This window comes from Phodopus roborovskii, unplaced genomic scaffold (genome assembly GCF_943737965.1).
Source record: "Phodopus roborovskii unplaced genomic scaffold, PHOROB, whole genome shotgun sequence".
Taxonomy (NCBI): Eukaryota; Metazoa; Chordata; class Mammalia; order Rodentia; family Cricetidae; genus Phodopus; species Phodopus roborovskii.
Window position 1 is genome coordinate 16,660,862 of NW_026125052.1, and position 14,137 is coordinate 16,674,998.

The 14,137-nt window shown below is 40.7% G+C and overlaps 1 protein-coding gene across 1 annotated transcript in view; it reads right to left on the bottom strand.

Moving 5' to 3' along the window:
- Brca1 (BRCA1 DNA repair associated) overlaps window positions 1–14,137 on the bottom strand; it is a 58,038-nt gene that overhangs the window by 11,505 nt on the left and 32,396 nt on the right. Inside the window, exons 12-16 of the mRNA XM_051177549.1 lie at window positions 13,930–14,101; window positions 9,297–9,426; window positions 6,832–6,998; window positions 5,284–5,564; window positions 2,469–2,556 (exon numbers count right to left, since the gene is read on the bottom strand). Coding sequence (XP_051033506.1) covers window positions 2,469–2,556; window positions 5,284–5,564; window positions 6,832–6,998; window positions 9,297–9,426; window positions 13,930–14,101 — 838 coding nt within the window. The remainder of the gene's footprint in view (window positions 1–2,468; window positions 2,557–5,283; window positions 5,565–6,831; window positions 6,999–9,296; window positions 9,427–13,929; window positions 14,102–14,137) is intronic.

The window sequence follows — 14,137 nt, forward strand, 5'->3', positions numbered from 1 at the left end:
TTGACATGTAAAACAAGCTTATTTCAAACTTAATAAAAAAATTTTTTTAAGAAAAAAAAAAAAAAACAAAACTCTGCAATGATAGAAAAAAAAAAGTTGCTGGGAGCTGGGCAGTAGTGGCACATGCTCAGGAGACAGAGACAGGCAGATCTCTATGAGTTCGAGGCCAGCCTAGTCTACAATGCTAGTTTCAAGACAGCTAGGGCTATTACAGAGAAACCCTCTCTCAAAAAAAGAGTTGCTATAGTCATGGTGTCTCTTTACAGCAATAGAAACACTAAGTTTTTTTGTTTTGTTTTGAAGATTCATTCATTATACACAGTGTTCTGCCTGCACAACAGAAGAGGGCACCAGATATTTGTGAGGCACCATGTGGTGGCTGGGAATTGAACTCAGGACCTCTGGAAGAGCAGCCAGTGCTCTTCAGGCCGTAAGACCAGTTTTAATGATAAAAATATCCCAGAGTGGGATATTAGCAAGGTGTTAGAGTGTAGCCATAATTTGTGCCACCCTCATCCCCATTCAGTTTTCTGAATCCCTGAGCCTTATGATAATGCTTCAGATGCTTAAAGATGGGTATCGCAGCCCCTTTGTCCTCTGCCAGACATCACTTTTATTACAAAATTTGTTTTTAGATTTAGTTTGTATGACTGTTTTGCTTACATGCATGTCTAGTGCCTGAGGTCACAGGGTATTGGATTCTCTAGCACTAGAGTTATAGGTGGTTGTGAGCGTTAGGGGCTCAAACCCACAAACCCAGGTCCTCTGTAAGATCAAGTGCTCCTCACCACTGCGCCATTGTTCCAGCCTTCAAACATTAATTTAGTTTCTTTTCCCCCATCTTCTTTTTCCTCCCCCTTTGGTTTTGGTGAGACAGAGGTTCTCTGTGTAAAATTCTGGCTGTCCTTGAACTCACAGAGATCTGCCTGCCTCTACCTCCCAAGTACTGGGATTAACCCTGCCACTCTAAGCTTATTAGTTGCCACAGTGAACAACTGTTTAGCAGAGAGAGGATCACCTAGACAGTCACTCCAGCAGAAGATTCATCAAAGGCTAGCTGCATACTTCTCTTGCTTCACACATCAGGCTTGTATTAATGCTCTGAAATGTTCACACTGATTTACAGTCAACTAAACATTCCCAGAGGCAACTTCTACAGGCACAGGCACAATTAAGACTGAAAAAGGAGGAAGCAAAGGACAACTGAGTGGCTTCACTCTTTTTGTCCTTTCCAGACTAAGGTTATAGGGCACATACTCAGTAACACTCAAGCCAGGAGCCACTGAGTAAGTGGCGATTTACGTCCACCCTGCTCTCTCCTTTGCCTTACTTTCTCCTCTGTGATCTGGACTGGGTTCTATACCCACTGAACTCCAAGCAAGTACACAGGAAGTGGTTCAACAGTTCATTTTGTCACTCCTCAAATTTTAACCCAACCTAAGGTCATATAAGATTACTACCGTCTTTATGAAGCAATAACTGACTCAGACTATTAGGAGACCACATCCATGGCACACTAAAAAAAAAAAAAAAAAAAAAAAAAGACAGGCTCAACATTCTGATCTGAAATGCCTAAAAGTACTTTTTGGAAAATTTGCATATATATGAGACATTTTTTATACATAGCACAAAATCCATTTTTTTGTTGTTGTTTCATTTGTTCTTTGAGACAAGATGTTTCTTTATAGCCTAGGCTGGCCTTGAACTTCTGATCTTCCTGCCTCTATCTTCTGAATGCTACGATCAAACATAAGCCAACTTGCTTATGTTTTTTGTTTGTTTGTGTGTCCGTTTGTTTTGAGACAGGATTTCTCTGTATTGCTTTGGAGCCTGTCCTGGAACTAGCTCTGTAGACCAGGATGGCCTCAAACTCAGAGACTGTGTTGAGATTAAAGGCGTGTGCCACCCTCACCTAGCCTGTTTATGTTTTATGTACATAACCTGAGGGTAATTTTTTACTTATGGTGCTAGAGAGACTACCCCGGGCAGTGGTTCTCAACAGTCCTAATGCTGTGACCCTTTAATACAATTCTTCATGTGGCAATCCCTAAGCATTAAGTTATTTTCATTGCTACTTCATAACTGTAATTTGGCTACTGTTATGAGTCATAATATAATGTTTTCTGATGGTTTTAGGTGACCTCTGTGAAAAGGTCTTTCAACCCCAAAGGGGTATGCAGAAGGTAAGAAGCACTCACCTAGAGCCCCATGCATGTCCGCTTGGTGGTACTCTGCCACCAAGCTCCATCTACAAACCCCATAGGCAACTTTATACAGCAGGCTTCATATCCTACACCCGACTATGAACTGTCAGGTAAAAAGCAGAATTTTCTAGTTGCAACATTATGTCCATATTCAAATAGTTGTAGACTTTGAATTTTGGGATTAGGGATGCTCAACTTGATTTATATGGCTCTTGATGTGGTTTGATATAAATGCAATACAGTCTGTAAAAGTTTGTAGCATACCTGTTTTTATAATGACATGTGTAGTCTCCTCAGTAATTACATCAGTCAAAGTGAGGTGGTATTTTTCAGCAAACTTCTGCACAATCATCTGAAACAAAAATCAAACACTGAGTTATGCTAAGTTAGGGGCTGGAGAGAGCTCAATGGTTAAGAGCACTGGCTGCTCTTTCATAGGACCCAGGCTCAATTTCTAGCATTCACATGGCAGCTCACAACTGGAACTTCAGTTCCAGGGGACCTGGGACTCTCACACTGACATACATGTAGACAATAATACCAAAGCACATACAATAAATAAAGTCTTTAAAAAGTTATGCTAAATTATATCTGGCACACAGCTTAGAATATTATTTTAACTAAGAAAAGGCACATCTTAAAATTTTTATAATACTGATGTGTGTTTGTGTATTACTGTAGTGTGTATGTGTGGTCAGAGGACAACTCTTTATTCTCTCCCTCCCCTTTCTTGTATGTTTTGGGGACTGAACTCAGGTTGTCAGGCTTATATGCAAACACCTTTACTTGAGTCACCTTGACCATCCTGCTGTGACTTTTGAAAATATAACATGGCTGAAGTCTCAAAACTGACAACTTAATAAAAAATACATATAAATCAGCCAGGCAGGTGGCACACGTCTTTAATCCCAGCACTTGGGAGGCAGAAGAAGGTAGATCTTTATTAGTTCAAGGCCAACATGATCTAAAAACCGAGTTTTAGTTGAACCAGGGCTACACTGGAACAAGTAAGCATTATCCCCACCAAGCAAAGAAACAAAAAACTCAAAACCATGTATACGCTAGAGAAAGACATTCTAATGCAGTCTAATGTAGTAGCAGAAGTTAGGGGATTACAACCAAAGATCATATAACTTGATTCTCTGAGTTTCTTTGTAGAATGACAGACCACCATCCTATAACCGAGATTTATCACCCTACATCTCATAAACTGAGTGGTAACTAGCCATATATATATAATATATATTATATATATTATATATATATTATATATACACTGTAACACCAAGACTCAAGTCTGATAGTTACAAAGCACTCATGTGAAGATAATTTGTAGTCAGTACAAAATATCAATTCTCTCTTAAGGAAAAATATTGGAAGAGACTCATTCTCCCAAAAGAAATCTAGAGTCCCTTAGCTATTATCTATCAAGCAAATAAAAATCAATAGGCAGTAAACGAAATTAACCAGATCCATTATGGGCCCAGTTGACATAACTGGTAATAAGCTTGTTTACTGGGGAGCATCATTTTCTAGCCCTCGGCGCCCATGCCAATATTTATGTGCCCCTGAGCCCTGCAATGGAAGCCAGCCACCTTTCATCCTGCCTCACTACATCCTGCTACTGAGCACTGGCAAGCAGCAGGCTGGAGAAGCTAATGCCAACCTCCCACTTTTTCCTGCTGCCCTCTGCCAGTGTCATTAGCAATTCTGAACTGGTTAATTGCTGAAGTCCCAGCCTTAACACAGTGTTCAGTTAGAAGAGCAACTGCTGAAAAGATCATCTTAATACGGGCTTCAGAATTAATCATGTGTAATACAGTCAGTGGCTTTCATCATAAATTTAACACACTTCAGCAAATCTGAATAGAGCTCAAAGTTCTCCTCTTTGCTTGTTTAAAGAAAACATGTACCCAAGCCACTTGTAGTTTAATCTGCACCTCAGAATTGCCCAAGGCAAAAACGATTAGACCACTACAGCTATCTCTAAAAAGCTGAACTCACAAAACAAAGGAACAATGAATGCAAATTTTCGGTGAATAAATGGGAATTCTAGATGTGTAGGCAAGACCATCAAGAGCTATTTCAACAAATACTGGTGAGAATTTTCAAAGCAAACTGCTATGAGGAGACAATGTCAACAGTTATTAATCTGAACTTATACATTGTATCTATCAGGGCAGACAAAGCTTGCTTTGCCTTTTCAATAGGGGACACAAGGGGCCTCTGAGAATTTATGCAGGGTCACTCACTACCTGTAGAGGCATCAGGATGGGGAATGGTGCCTAGCCTATGAAGGCTCTATTAAGCAAGACACTTCAGAATGACTTAGTTGCCTCTCAGTGTGCAATAAATGGCATCTACTATTGAATCCAACTGATAGGTATATTACATTTTAAAGAAATACACAATTATTTTGTTACTATAACATCATACAAGAAATAATTTCCCCAGAATGCTTGAAATCTATAAACAGCTTAAAAAGAAACGAGTTCAGTGGGCTTTATGTTTCAATGAGTATGAAACAATTCCCATTTCTGGCACCAGGGACCAAGGAGGTGCCCAAACCCTTATAAGCAAGGGCTGCCAAGGACAGAGAGGAGAGAGCAGGATATTGAACAAGCTGCCTTGACAGCCAAGACAAAGACAAGCAGACCCTGGAGAAATGCCACCGTCTGGCAGTATCATCAGAACCAAGCCTACATTTAGTCAGATGTTGATAAGTTTACTTAGATGTAAATCCAGGAGGGAAATGATACCTTCTGGAGAGAGGTGCTCTATCTAGTTACCTTTTTAAAAATATATATACATTTATTATTTTTTCTTATTTTACATATTGATCCCAGTTCCTGTCCCCTCTCCTTCCCTCCCATGTCTTCCCTACCCCTTCCCTCTTTTTTTTTTCTTTTGATAAAAAGAAAACCGCAATACAATCCAAAAACAGTACCGTAACCAGCAAGGTGCCTAGTATTAAATACTTATTTCCTCAGACAGATTTCTTCTTAGAGGTTATTCATTGTTAGCACATCTATAGCAGTCAAGTCCCAGTCACTATAGAGATAATTATGAATACACTCACTACTTCTTTGAGGGTCAAGCCTGACACCACCATGGATATTCCTGTATTGGCTCTTCCTTTTGAAGATGTCAATTCTGGCTTTTTCTTGCTCACAGTTTCTACCTCGGCAGCATGAGCAGCAGCTGGACTCTCGAAAGACCCAGAAACTTGACACTGGGATACTGTCCGTGCACAGGCTGAAGCTGGTGTGGTGCAAACATGAGTTGGCTCTTTAGGGGACTCAGATTCAGGGTCTCTATTAGAGAAAAGGCTGATTTCAGATTCCAGGTATGGGGTTCCTTCTGCAAGAAAGAGAAGTTTAACTTAAGTGGCAATAAATATTCCAATCTCTGTAAAGAATTAAGAAGACCCATTACGTTATGTTTCGAGGATACTGTGTTGGTTAAAGCATGGTGCCTTAACTTTTCTAAAGGGTAATATGGCATTATTATTACTATTTATTAAAAAAAAGAAAAAGAAAAAGAAAAAGAGAGAAACAAGACAGGACTGGAGAGATGGCTGTTCTTCCATAAGACCCAGGTTTGGTTTCCAGAACCCATATGGTAGCTCAAAACTGCCTCTAAACTTTAGATCCAGAGCATCCAACACCTTCTTCTGGCCACTAGGAGAACCAGGCATGAATGTGGTACAGAGACAAGTAGGCAAAATACCCATACACATAAAATAAAAACTTAAAAAAAAAAAAAAAAAAAGTTTAGTGATAGGATATGTATTGCAACACTACAACCCTGTCTATAATACATATACAAAGATGGTTTAACACATTTAAGATGATAGCTAAAAATTTTAATTAATATACTTGTTGATTTAGTTCTCGTGTGTATATTTATTAACACATCTATTTATTTCCTTACATGCTGTAAGTGCGTGTGCATGTGATATAGAGGTAAGAGGGTAACTTACAGGCCTTTGTTCTCTCCTCCCATCCTGTGAGGCTACAGATTACACTATTAAAGCTGGTCACCAAGACCTATTCCCTTATTTGGCCACTTTCCTCTCCTAAGGCTGACTACCAAGGTCCAGTTATTGAAGTCCAGCAATCAGCAGACCCTTTGGTTCACCTATTAACATGCTCAAGTAAAACTAAAAGTCATCCTAATGTGGGTTCCCCTTTTCCTTTGTAACCACCATTTGCCTGAGTGCCACTTCTATCTCCTCCCTATCCAGAGAGTCCTCTGTCCTTCAGGGACAAATACCCTGCCCTTTACCACCACATCCTAGCCCATGCTAACACAGACCTCCCCTTTTCCTCCTCTTAAATTATACCTGTAAGGTCATTTGATGCTGTTTTCTGCCTGAGTCAAAAAGCAATCATTTTAAATTTCTCTTTCCTGCTTAATAAAGGATCTCTCTGTGAAACAGGGATTTGGGTGTGGTTTGTGCCTAATCCAGGGTTCAAGAGGACCCACTGTTTGAGAGTCTCCTCCACTTACAGTTGCAATAATTTTCCAGCGACTCGCATTGCAGCTCAAGTTATTTTTCAGAAGTGTACTTTGTATACAGGATACAGAGTCAAACAGTGTTTCATTAAAAAAGATGAAGCATTACCTAGATCTTGCTTTGGTCCTGTTAAGTTGTGCTGTTCACATGATTTCCCTGCTTCAACAACCTGAAGGAGCTCCTCTTGAGATGGGCAGTTTCTGCTGTGAAGACTCCCAGAGTGGCTGTGTGCGGAGCACCTACTGCCTGCCATCGGAGATTTAAAAGGGGAAGGCCTGGAAAGATGGATGCAAGAAGAAAACCATCACCACCAATTCAGAAAGGCCTAATCATAACTCCTCGGCAGCCAAAGCGTAAGTGAAACATCTCACTGTCAGAGAAATAAGGAATGACCAGCAAAAAAAGAGCCTACATGACAGCCCAGGAGCCTGGATTCATGATGCCTGCCAACATGCCATAGCTGACATATGACATCTCCTCTTCAGGGCTGGTCTGAGGCAGTACATCTCAGGGTTATTTAAAAGCATGTCAGCATTTCCCCCCCAAATTATCCACTGATGTTAATTCAGAGTCTATACTATTCCACCTGAGTCCAAATGCATGTTAGGTCTCTAATGGAGATAGAAAACTAAGCAATGATGACATCTCCACATTTTATTTCTACTTAATTTGAGGAGAATTTATAGTTTCACCCTTACTCCTCGCATTTTCAATGTCCAAAGTCATTCTAAAACAAGAGGCTGGGCTGGAGGGATGGTTCAGCAGTTAAAAGCACTTTTTCTTCTTTCAGAGGATCTGGATTCAAGTCTTAGCACACACACAGTGGTTCACAACTGTCCATGACCTTAATGCAGGATGTATGTGATACATACATTTGAATAAAACACTCACACATTACAAACAAAAACAAAAAAAAAAAAAAAAACAAACAAACAAAAAAAAAACGAGCCAGGCGGACTGAAAGTCTAACTCCTGAGGCATAGTAAGTTCAAAACCAGCCTGGGCTATCCAAGACCCTGGAAAAAACATACAAAAAGGCCAACCTTTGGGGCAGGCACATATTTCATTGGTAAAACACTTTGTGTAAAATATGGGAAGGCCTGTATTTGATCCCCACCATCACACCCCTTAAAAAAGTCAACGATTAAATGTTAATAGTGTATGTGCCCAATAAGTAATTCCTCCAGTCTTCTGAGTATTTATGACTCAGTATGCCAAGGAGATAATTACCACTAAATGTGGCTTTAGTGCTGATCTTTTCATTTTTTTTTGTTAGAATCATAATGCCAGTACCATAGCCTTAAAAATAAATCTTCAATTAAATCCAAGGCCAGGAGAAGATGGCATTGTTAAATTACTAACAACCTGTCACCATTCCCCAAAGGAGAATACAGGCATAACAAGCGTTCCTTTGTCTCCTGGAAGACGAGATGTTTACCCTCCCATGTTTAAGTAGTTTTGAAAATAAAAGCAACATGTAGTGGTCCCTGCCTCTAATTCCTGAATTCAGAAACCTAACTCGACAGTCTTATTTTTTTTCCCCTATATAGTTTTTTTTTTTTTTTTAGAAATAGTGAGTTAAATATATATCCTGGAATAGTATTCTGAATATTTCCCAGAGCAAATTAACAGACAGACTTTTTCTAGGAAGGCAAAAATTCCACTTAGGGCAAGGTCTGTCTGGAGATGTTTATGGTCAGCTTCCAGGCTTGTTTTGGTTTTAGTTCAGTTGCACTGTAGTCTGACCTTTAAAAGACAAAGAGATCTAAGTGCTTATTTCTCAGGCTGTAGCTTAAGCCTTGTATATACCCAAAAGTCTATATCCAAAGCAATGTGACCCAGGGCTATTTAGTGTCTGTAATTGTGTACACACAGTGTTCGGAAGGCTGAAGGAGAATCATTCCAAGTTTGAAGCCAGCCTGGTCAACAAAGGGAGTTCCAGACCAGCAAAGATGAACCTGTCTCCAAAAGCAAACAAAACAACCCCAGGAAGGAAGGAATGAACATTATATGCACAAGGCTGCAGGCAGAAGGCAGAAATTGACACTGAGAATCCAACTTGATTTTTCTATACCTTATTTCTGTGACAGGAACTTTTTGGAGCTAACCAATTTAGATACACTAATTGGCCTGTCTTTAGTGCTGTTGTGACCCCAGAGCTGTGATTACAGGTTTGTGTTAGTGCTCCTGGCATTTTTTTGTATGGGTGTAGGCATGCATGTGGTTGTGCATGCAAGTGTGTGGGTAAGTGTGGAGTCCAGAGGATGTCTACGTGTCTGGAGTCTACCTCTATGGCTGTCTACCCATCTGTCACTGAATCTAGAGCAAACTGAACCCAGGACCTGCCTGTCTCCACCCTGCCCCAGGAGTCCCAGTATAGAGTTACAAGTATGTGTACCGCACAAATAACTGTTAGGTGGGTTCTAGGGATCTGAACTCAGGTCCTTATGTTTCCATGGAAAACACATTATTGACTGAGTCATTTCAGCCTCAGGAATGGAAGGAAAGTTAACAGAAGGGAGTTTGGAGTAAGTGAAGACATCACTTAGATGCCACAGACCAACATTTCTTACCTCCCTATTCTTGACTCTTTATTTTCACTGCTGGAACCATCTGGAGGTTGTGGTTGGAACTTGTCAGCAGAAAAGCAGGTCGGATCCCGGCTTACAGGATTTTCATTAATGTTCTTTGAAGTTAAAATTGCTTTAAGTGGAATGAGAAAAATCTATTTTACTTATTTGTTTTGATGCTCTTGATTTAAGTAAGGATATTGATTTTGTTTTAAAAGCAGCAATCTATGATAATCAAACTGGCTCTTTTTTTCCTTTTTTTGGTGTAAGACAGGGCTCTCACGATCCTCCTGCCTCCGTCTTTGCATCGTATTTTATTTACTGGCATGTGTCAGCACAAATGGCAGTGTCAGAATTGCACAGCCAAGGACAACCCTGAACCTCTCATCTTCCTGCCTGTACAGCTCAAGTGCAGGGTTCCAGCTGTGTGCCAGACATCTGATTTTGTGTACCAGATTGTACCAAATGCTTCACACATGTCCATTAGACACTACCAACTGAACTATACTCCAAGTCTTCAAACTGGCATTTAAACAAATACATTAGATAACATTTTACTGAACAGACAAATGCTGGCACCAGGTAGGATGACAAAAATCACAAAATACTAAGAATAAGAGAGCTTTCATCCTTGGTGACTGCAGTTACTCAGTCACCATAGGCTGAAAACAAACAAAGCATGCTGCTTTCTTTTTTGGCCCTGGATGATAAGAAAGCAAGAACATATAATGTATTCTTATCTTGGAAGTAAACTGAATTATGCCCAAATCTCTGCTAACAGGAAAGCAAAAGTACTAGAAAGCACAAGGCACATCCCTTCCTCCATCTTCTATCAAAGACTGCAGGACCCAGGCTGAAACTTTAGTGTATGTGTGTTGGGGGGGAGGAGGTAGGAAAGATGAGATGACATTTACCTCACATTTTCAATTCTTGGGAAACAAACACAACAAAAACTAAGCCCACAAACAAAAGCACACAAGCCCATGCCCACATGCACACACATCCTCAAGTAATCTTGAGTAATAGAAGAAACTAATAATGAAAGGCACAAGAATAGGAAAATCGTAACAGATCCAAGGCAAGGCCCTGGCATGAGCTATTCCCTTTGAGAAAATGGCTTAAGAACTCATTCTGGAGATCAGTAGTAAACGTAGAGAGATCTGCTTACCTCTGGACCTCCAAGGGCAGGGGATTAAAGGCATGTGCTACTATGCACAGCAGAAGAAATATTTAAACATCAAAAACAATTGAAAATTAAATTTCTTATATCCCATTAAAAAGCCACTGGAATCTAGGTCTGCTAGTGCACACCTTCCTAGCACTTGGTAAGAAGAGGCAGGGAATCTCTGAGAGCTCCAGGCTAGCCAAGGTTACATAGTAAGACCTTATCTCAAACAAACAAAGTCCAGGGACAGTGTTCAACACCAACACCTGAGAGAATAGGGAGGTTTCTGAGTTCGAGGTCAGCCTAGCTTACACAGGGAGTCCTAGGAAAGCCTAGAGAGACCCTGTCCAAAAAAAGATACCCTACCACCACCTGAAAAAAGGCATTGGAATTAAAAATGTGATCCAGCACACACAGTAAAATATTTAAACATCAAAAATGAAGAAAGACTCAGTGGTTAGGAGTATTTGTTGCTCTTACAGAGTACTTGAATTTGGTTCACAGCACCTATAAAATGTTCATGTGGAATCCCTACAGCTATTTGAACCTTCAGTTCCAGGGAATCAGATGCCCTCTTGTGACCTCTGTGGACACCAGGCACACACTTAGTACACATACACAGATGCAGGCAAAAACAGTCATACATACTATACTATATGTATACTATACTATACTATGTATGTATAAAAACTATACATACATACATACACACACACACACACACACACACACACACACACACACACATACACACACATTTAAAGTATCTTCTATTCATTAAAAAGACTAGTGGTCAGGCCTGGTGTCAGAGGCAGGAAGATCCAGAGTAAGTTCCATGTCAGTCAGGGTTACACAGTAAAATCCTGCTAAGGTAAACAAAACACCCCAACACACACAAAGAAGGAACATAAGTCATTTATCTCCGCTAATTCTCAACTCTTTCAGAATTCACAGGGAAGGATCCTAGAAAAATTGAACAAGTGTTTCTAGGAATACACATATTGCCAGCTAGAAAAACTTGGATATATCTGAAAATCACTTCTGCCACATGGGCCATGATATCACAAATGCTGTTTGCTTTCTACGTGACAGAAAAGACTGTGTGTGTGCCTGATACGAAAGAACCAAATCTACAGAGGAAGATATAATGAGAACATATAACTTTGTTCACAAATATTATGCAGGATGTGGAATAAACCTTATACAAATAGGAAGACCTGTGCAGAAGAGCAGGACATTGACTTTTAACACCCCAGGGAAGGGGGTCTTTTATCATCTTTAAGAATACTAGATCATGGGCTGCAGAGATGGCTGGTGATTAAAGCACTTGCTATGCATGTCGGAGGACCAGAGTTTGGGTCCCCAAAATTCATATAAGTACCAGTTGGGCCTGACCGTCACCCGTAATTCCAGCCTAGGAAGGCAGACACAAAGGATCCCCCAAAACATGCAGTCTAGGGAGACTTGCCATAACAGCAAATTCTGGGGTTGACTTTGAGACCCTGCCTCAACCAGTGAAGTGCAGGAGCCATGGAGAGTGACTTTTTGGCACCAACCAATGGCCTCCACATGCCAATCTGTATGTATGCTCACATACATGCAAAAAATGCATAAATACAATGAAAATGCAAAAAAAAAAAAAAAAAAAAAAAAAAAGGAATACTAAATAGACCTGTGTTACACACCATTGTGGTCTCATGTGTATCTGTAATCCCAGTGTTGGGGCTAAGGGTTGAGGGGACAAGGATAAAAGGATTGCTGGGGCTTGCTGGCTGCCAGTGTAGCCAAAAGGAAAGCAAACTACAGATTTAGGAACAGACACTACCTCAAAGTAAGAGGATACCTATGTGTGCACACCTGCACACATACATGCACATGTATTACACGCATGTACAGCATATTCAGCAAACAAGTGATTACGATAACGTTAAGACAACACCAGGAACAAACTGGACACGCCCAAGGGGCCTCTGGGAATCCTACACACCATCACTGCACCTTTTCCGTAAGCCTTCTTACCCCTAGTGCTCAAGTCTATATTGAACGTAACTTCCTGTTTGTTTTCTGAGACAGGATCTCTCTATGTAGTTCTGTCCTAGATCCTAAAGCTCCACACATACATCAGACTGGTCTTGAACTCACAGAGACCCTCCAGCATCTGCCTTTCTGAGTGCTGTGATTAAAGATGTGTACTACCAGGCCCTGACTAAATATCTAAAAGAAATCAATTTTTTTTTTTTTTAAAGCATCAGCTTACGGAGACAAAGGCTCAAAACTGGAGATGGTATTCACAGTACAGGACTTTAGAGAGGGACCACAAAGAACATTTTTATTCTTTTTACAAAGAAACATTTTATCTACAAATATTCAGTGGGGGGGAAAAACTAACTAACTAACATGTATGCGCCAAACATGAGGTAGTAGTTTTATGCACACATTGAGAGCCAGACAGTAACAATTCTTGTGCATCAGAACTGAAGTCTTCTATTTTCACAATAGAACAGTGACAGTACCCCAAAGATAACTGTATTGGGGATGGGACTCTGGGCTTCATTATCTGTTGATAAACTAAGTGAAAATGCAGTTACAAAGAAAGTATTTAAGGAAATACATTTCTGAAGCAGTACCATAGCAACAGGATTCCCAGCCTCCTTTGCATGAGCTACTGTTTCTTTTTGACCATAAAAATACTACAAGGCACAAGTGGAGACCAAGGTCACTATAGTGAATAATGAACAGAGAATCCCTAGAAAGAGTCAAAGGAAGGCCTTCGGGCCGGTTGGAGGACTGTGGAGGAGGGACTTGAGCACCAACTCATGCAGGACTACTAAGACCACAATGAAGCGACTGTGGGGGGTTCACACCTCAGTCGGTCCCTAAGCACCAATATGTACGGTTTCTGAATGAAAACCTCCTTAACTCCTGACCCCTCTGCCTCTGCACCTGAAGTGCTGCGGTGACAAACAAGCTCCAGCAAAGAGAAAGCCTGCTCTCCAACTAAAGCCAAGGTGCAGCTCCTGAAATGAAATAGGAGATCTTTTTCTACAAATAAGAAAACTCATAAAACAGGCCTTTGCTTTGTGATCTAACGCTGTCAGGAGTACATCTCAATGGTCCTTATTTTGATGGCTTTCTGAAATTACAGGAATACCTATTACCAATCACCCCAACCACTAAGAGCAAGAACTGTTTCTTTCTATCTCCTATGGGGGTCTCCATAGCATCTCCTTGAAAACACCAGAGAATGACGTGCATGATTATCTTGGGTCCCTCTGACTGGAACATCACTTGTGAGCAAGGCCTAGAAATAAGGCTCCCAAATCACTCATGGGGCAACTCAGTAAATGTGTGCTGAGCAAAGATCACTCACTCCGTGTTGGACTCAGGACTCACCTTCTGAAAGAAACAGAAGGTTAATAAGGAAGGGAATCATTTTGCTCATGATACTGGTGTTTGTTTGGCATTACGAACCTGTTCCTGATATGTCTTGCTCTGGGTGTGGTGGGTCTTCGGGGGCACAAGGGTCAGCTATGAGACATGGAGAGTGGCCAGAAGGCTGGTCTCCTTGCTGCTCTAACACAGCTTCCAGGTGGGCCATTTCCTGCTGGAGCTTTATGAGATTATCCTTCATGGTAGCCCTCTGCTGTAAAACCAAAGAACACCAAGAGAGTCACACACT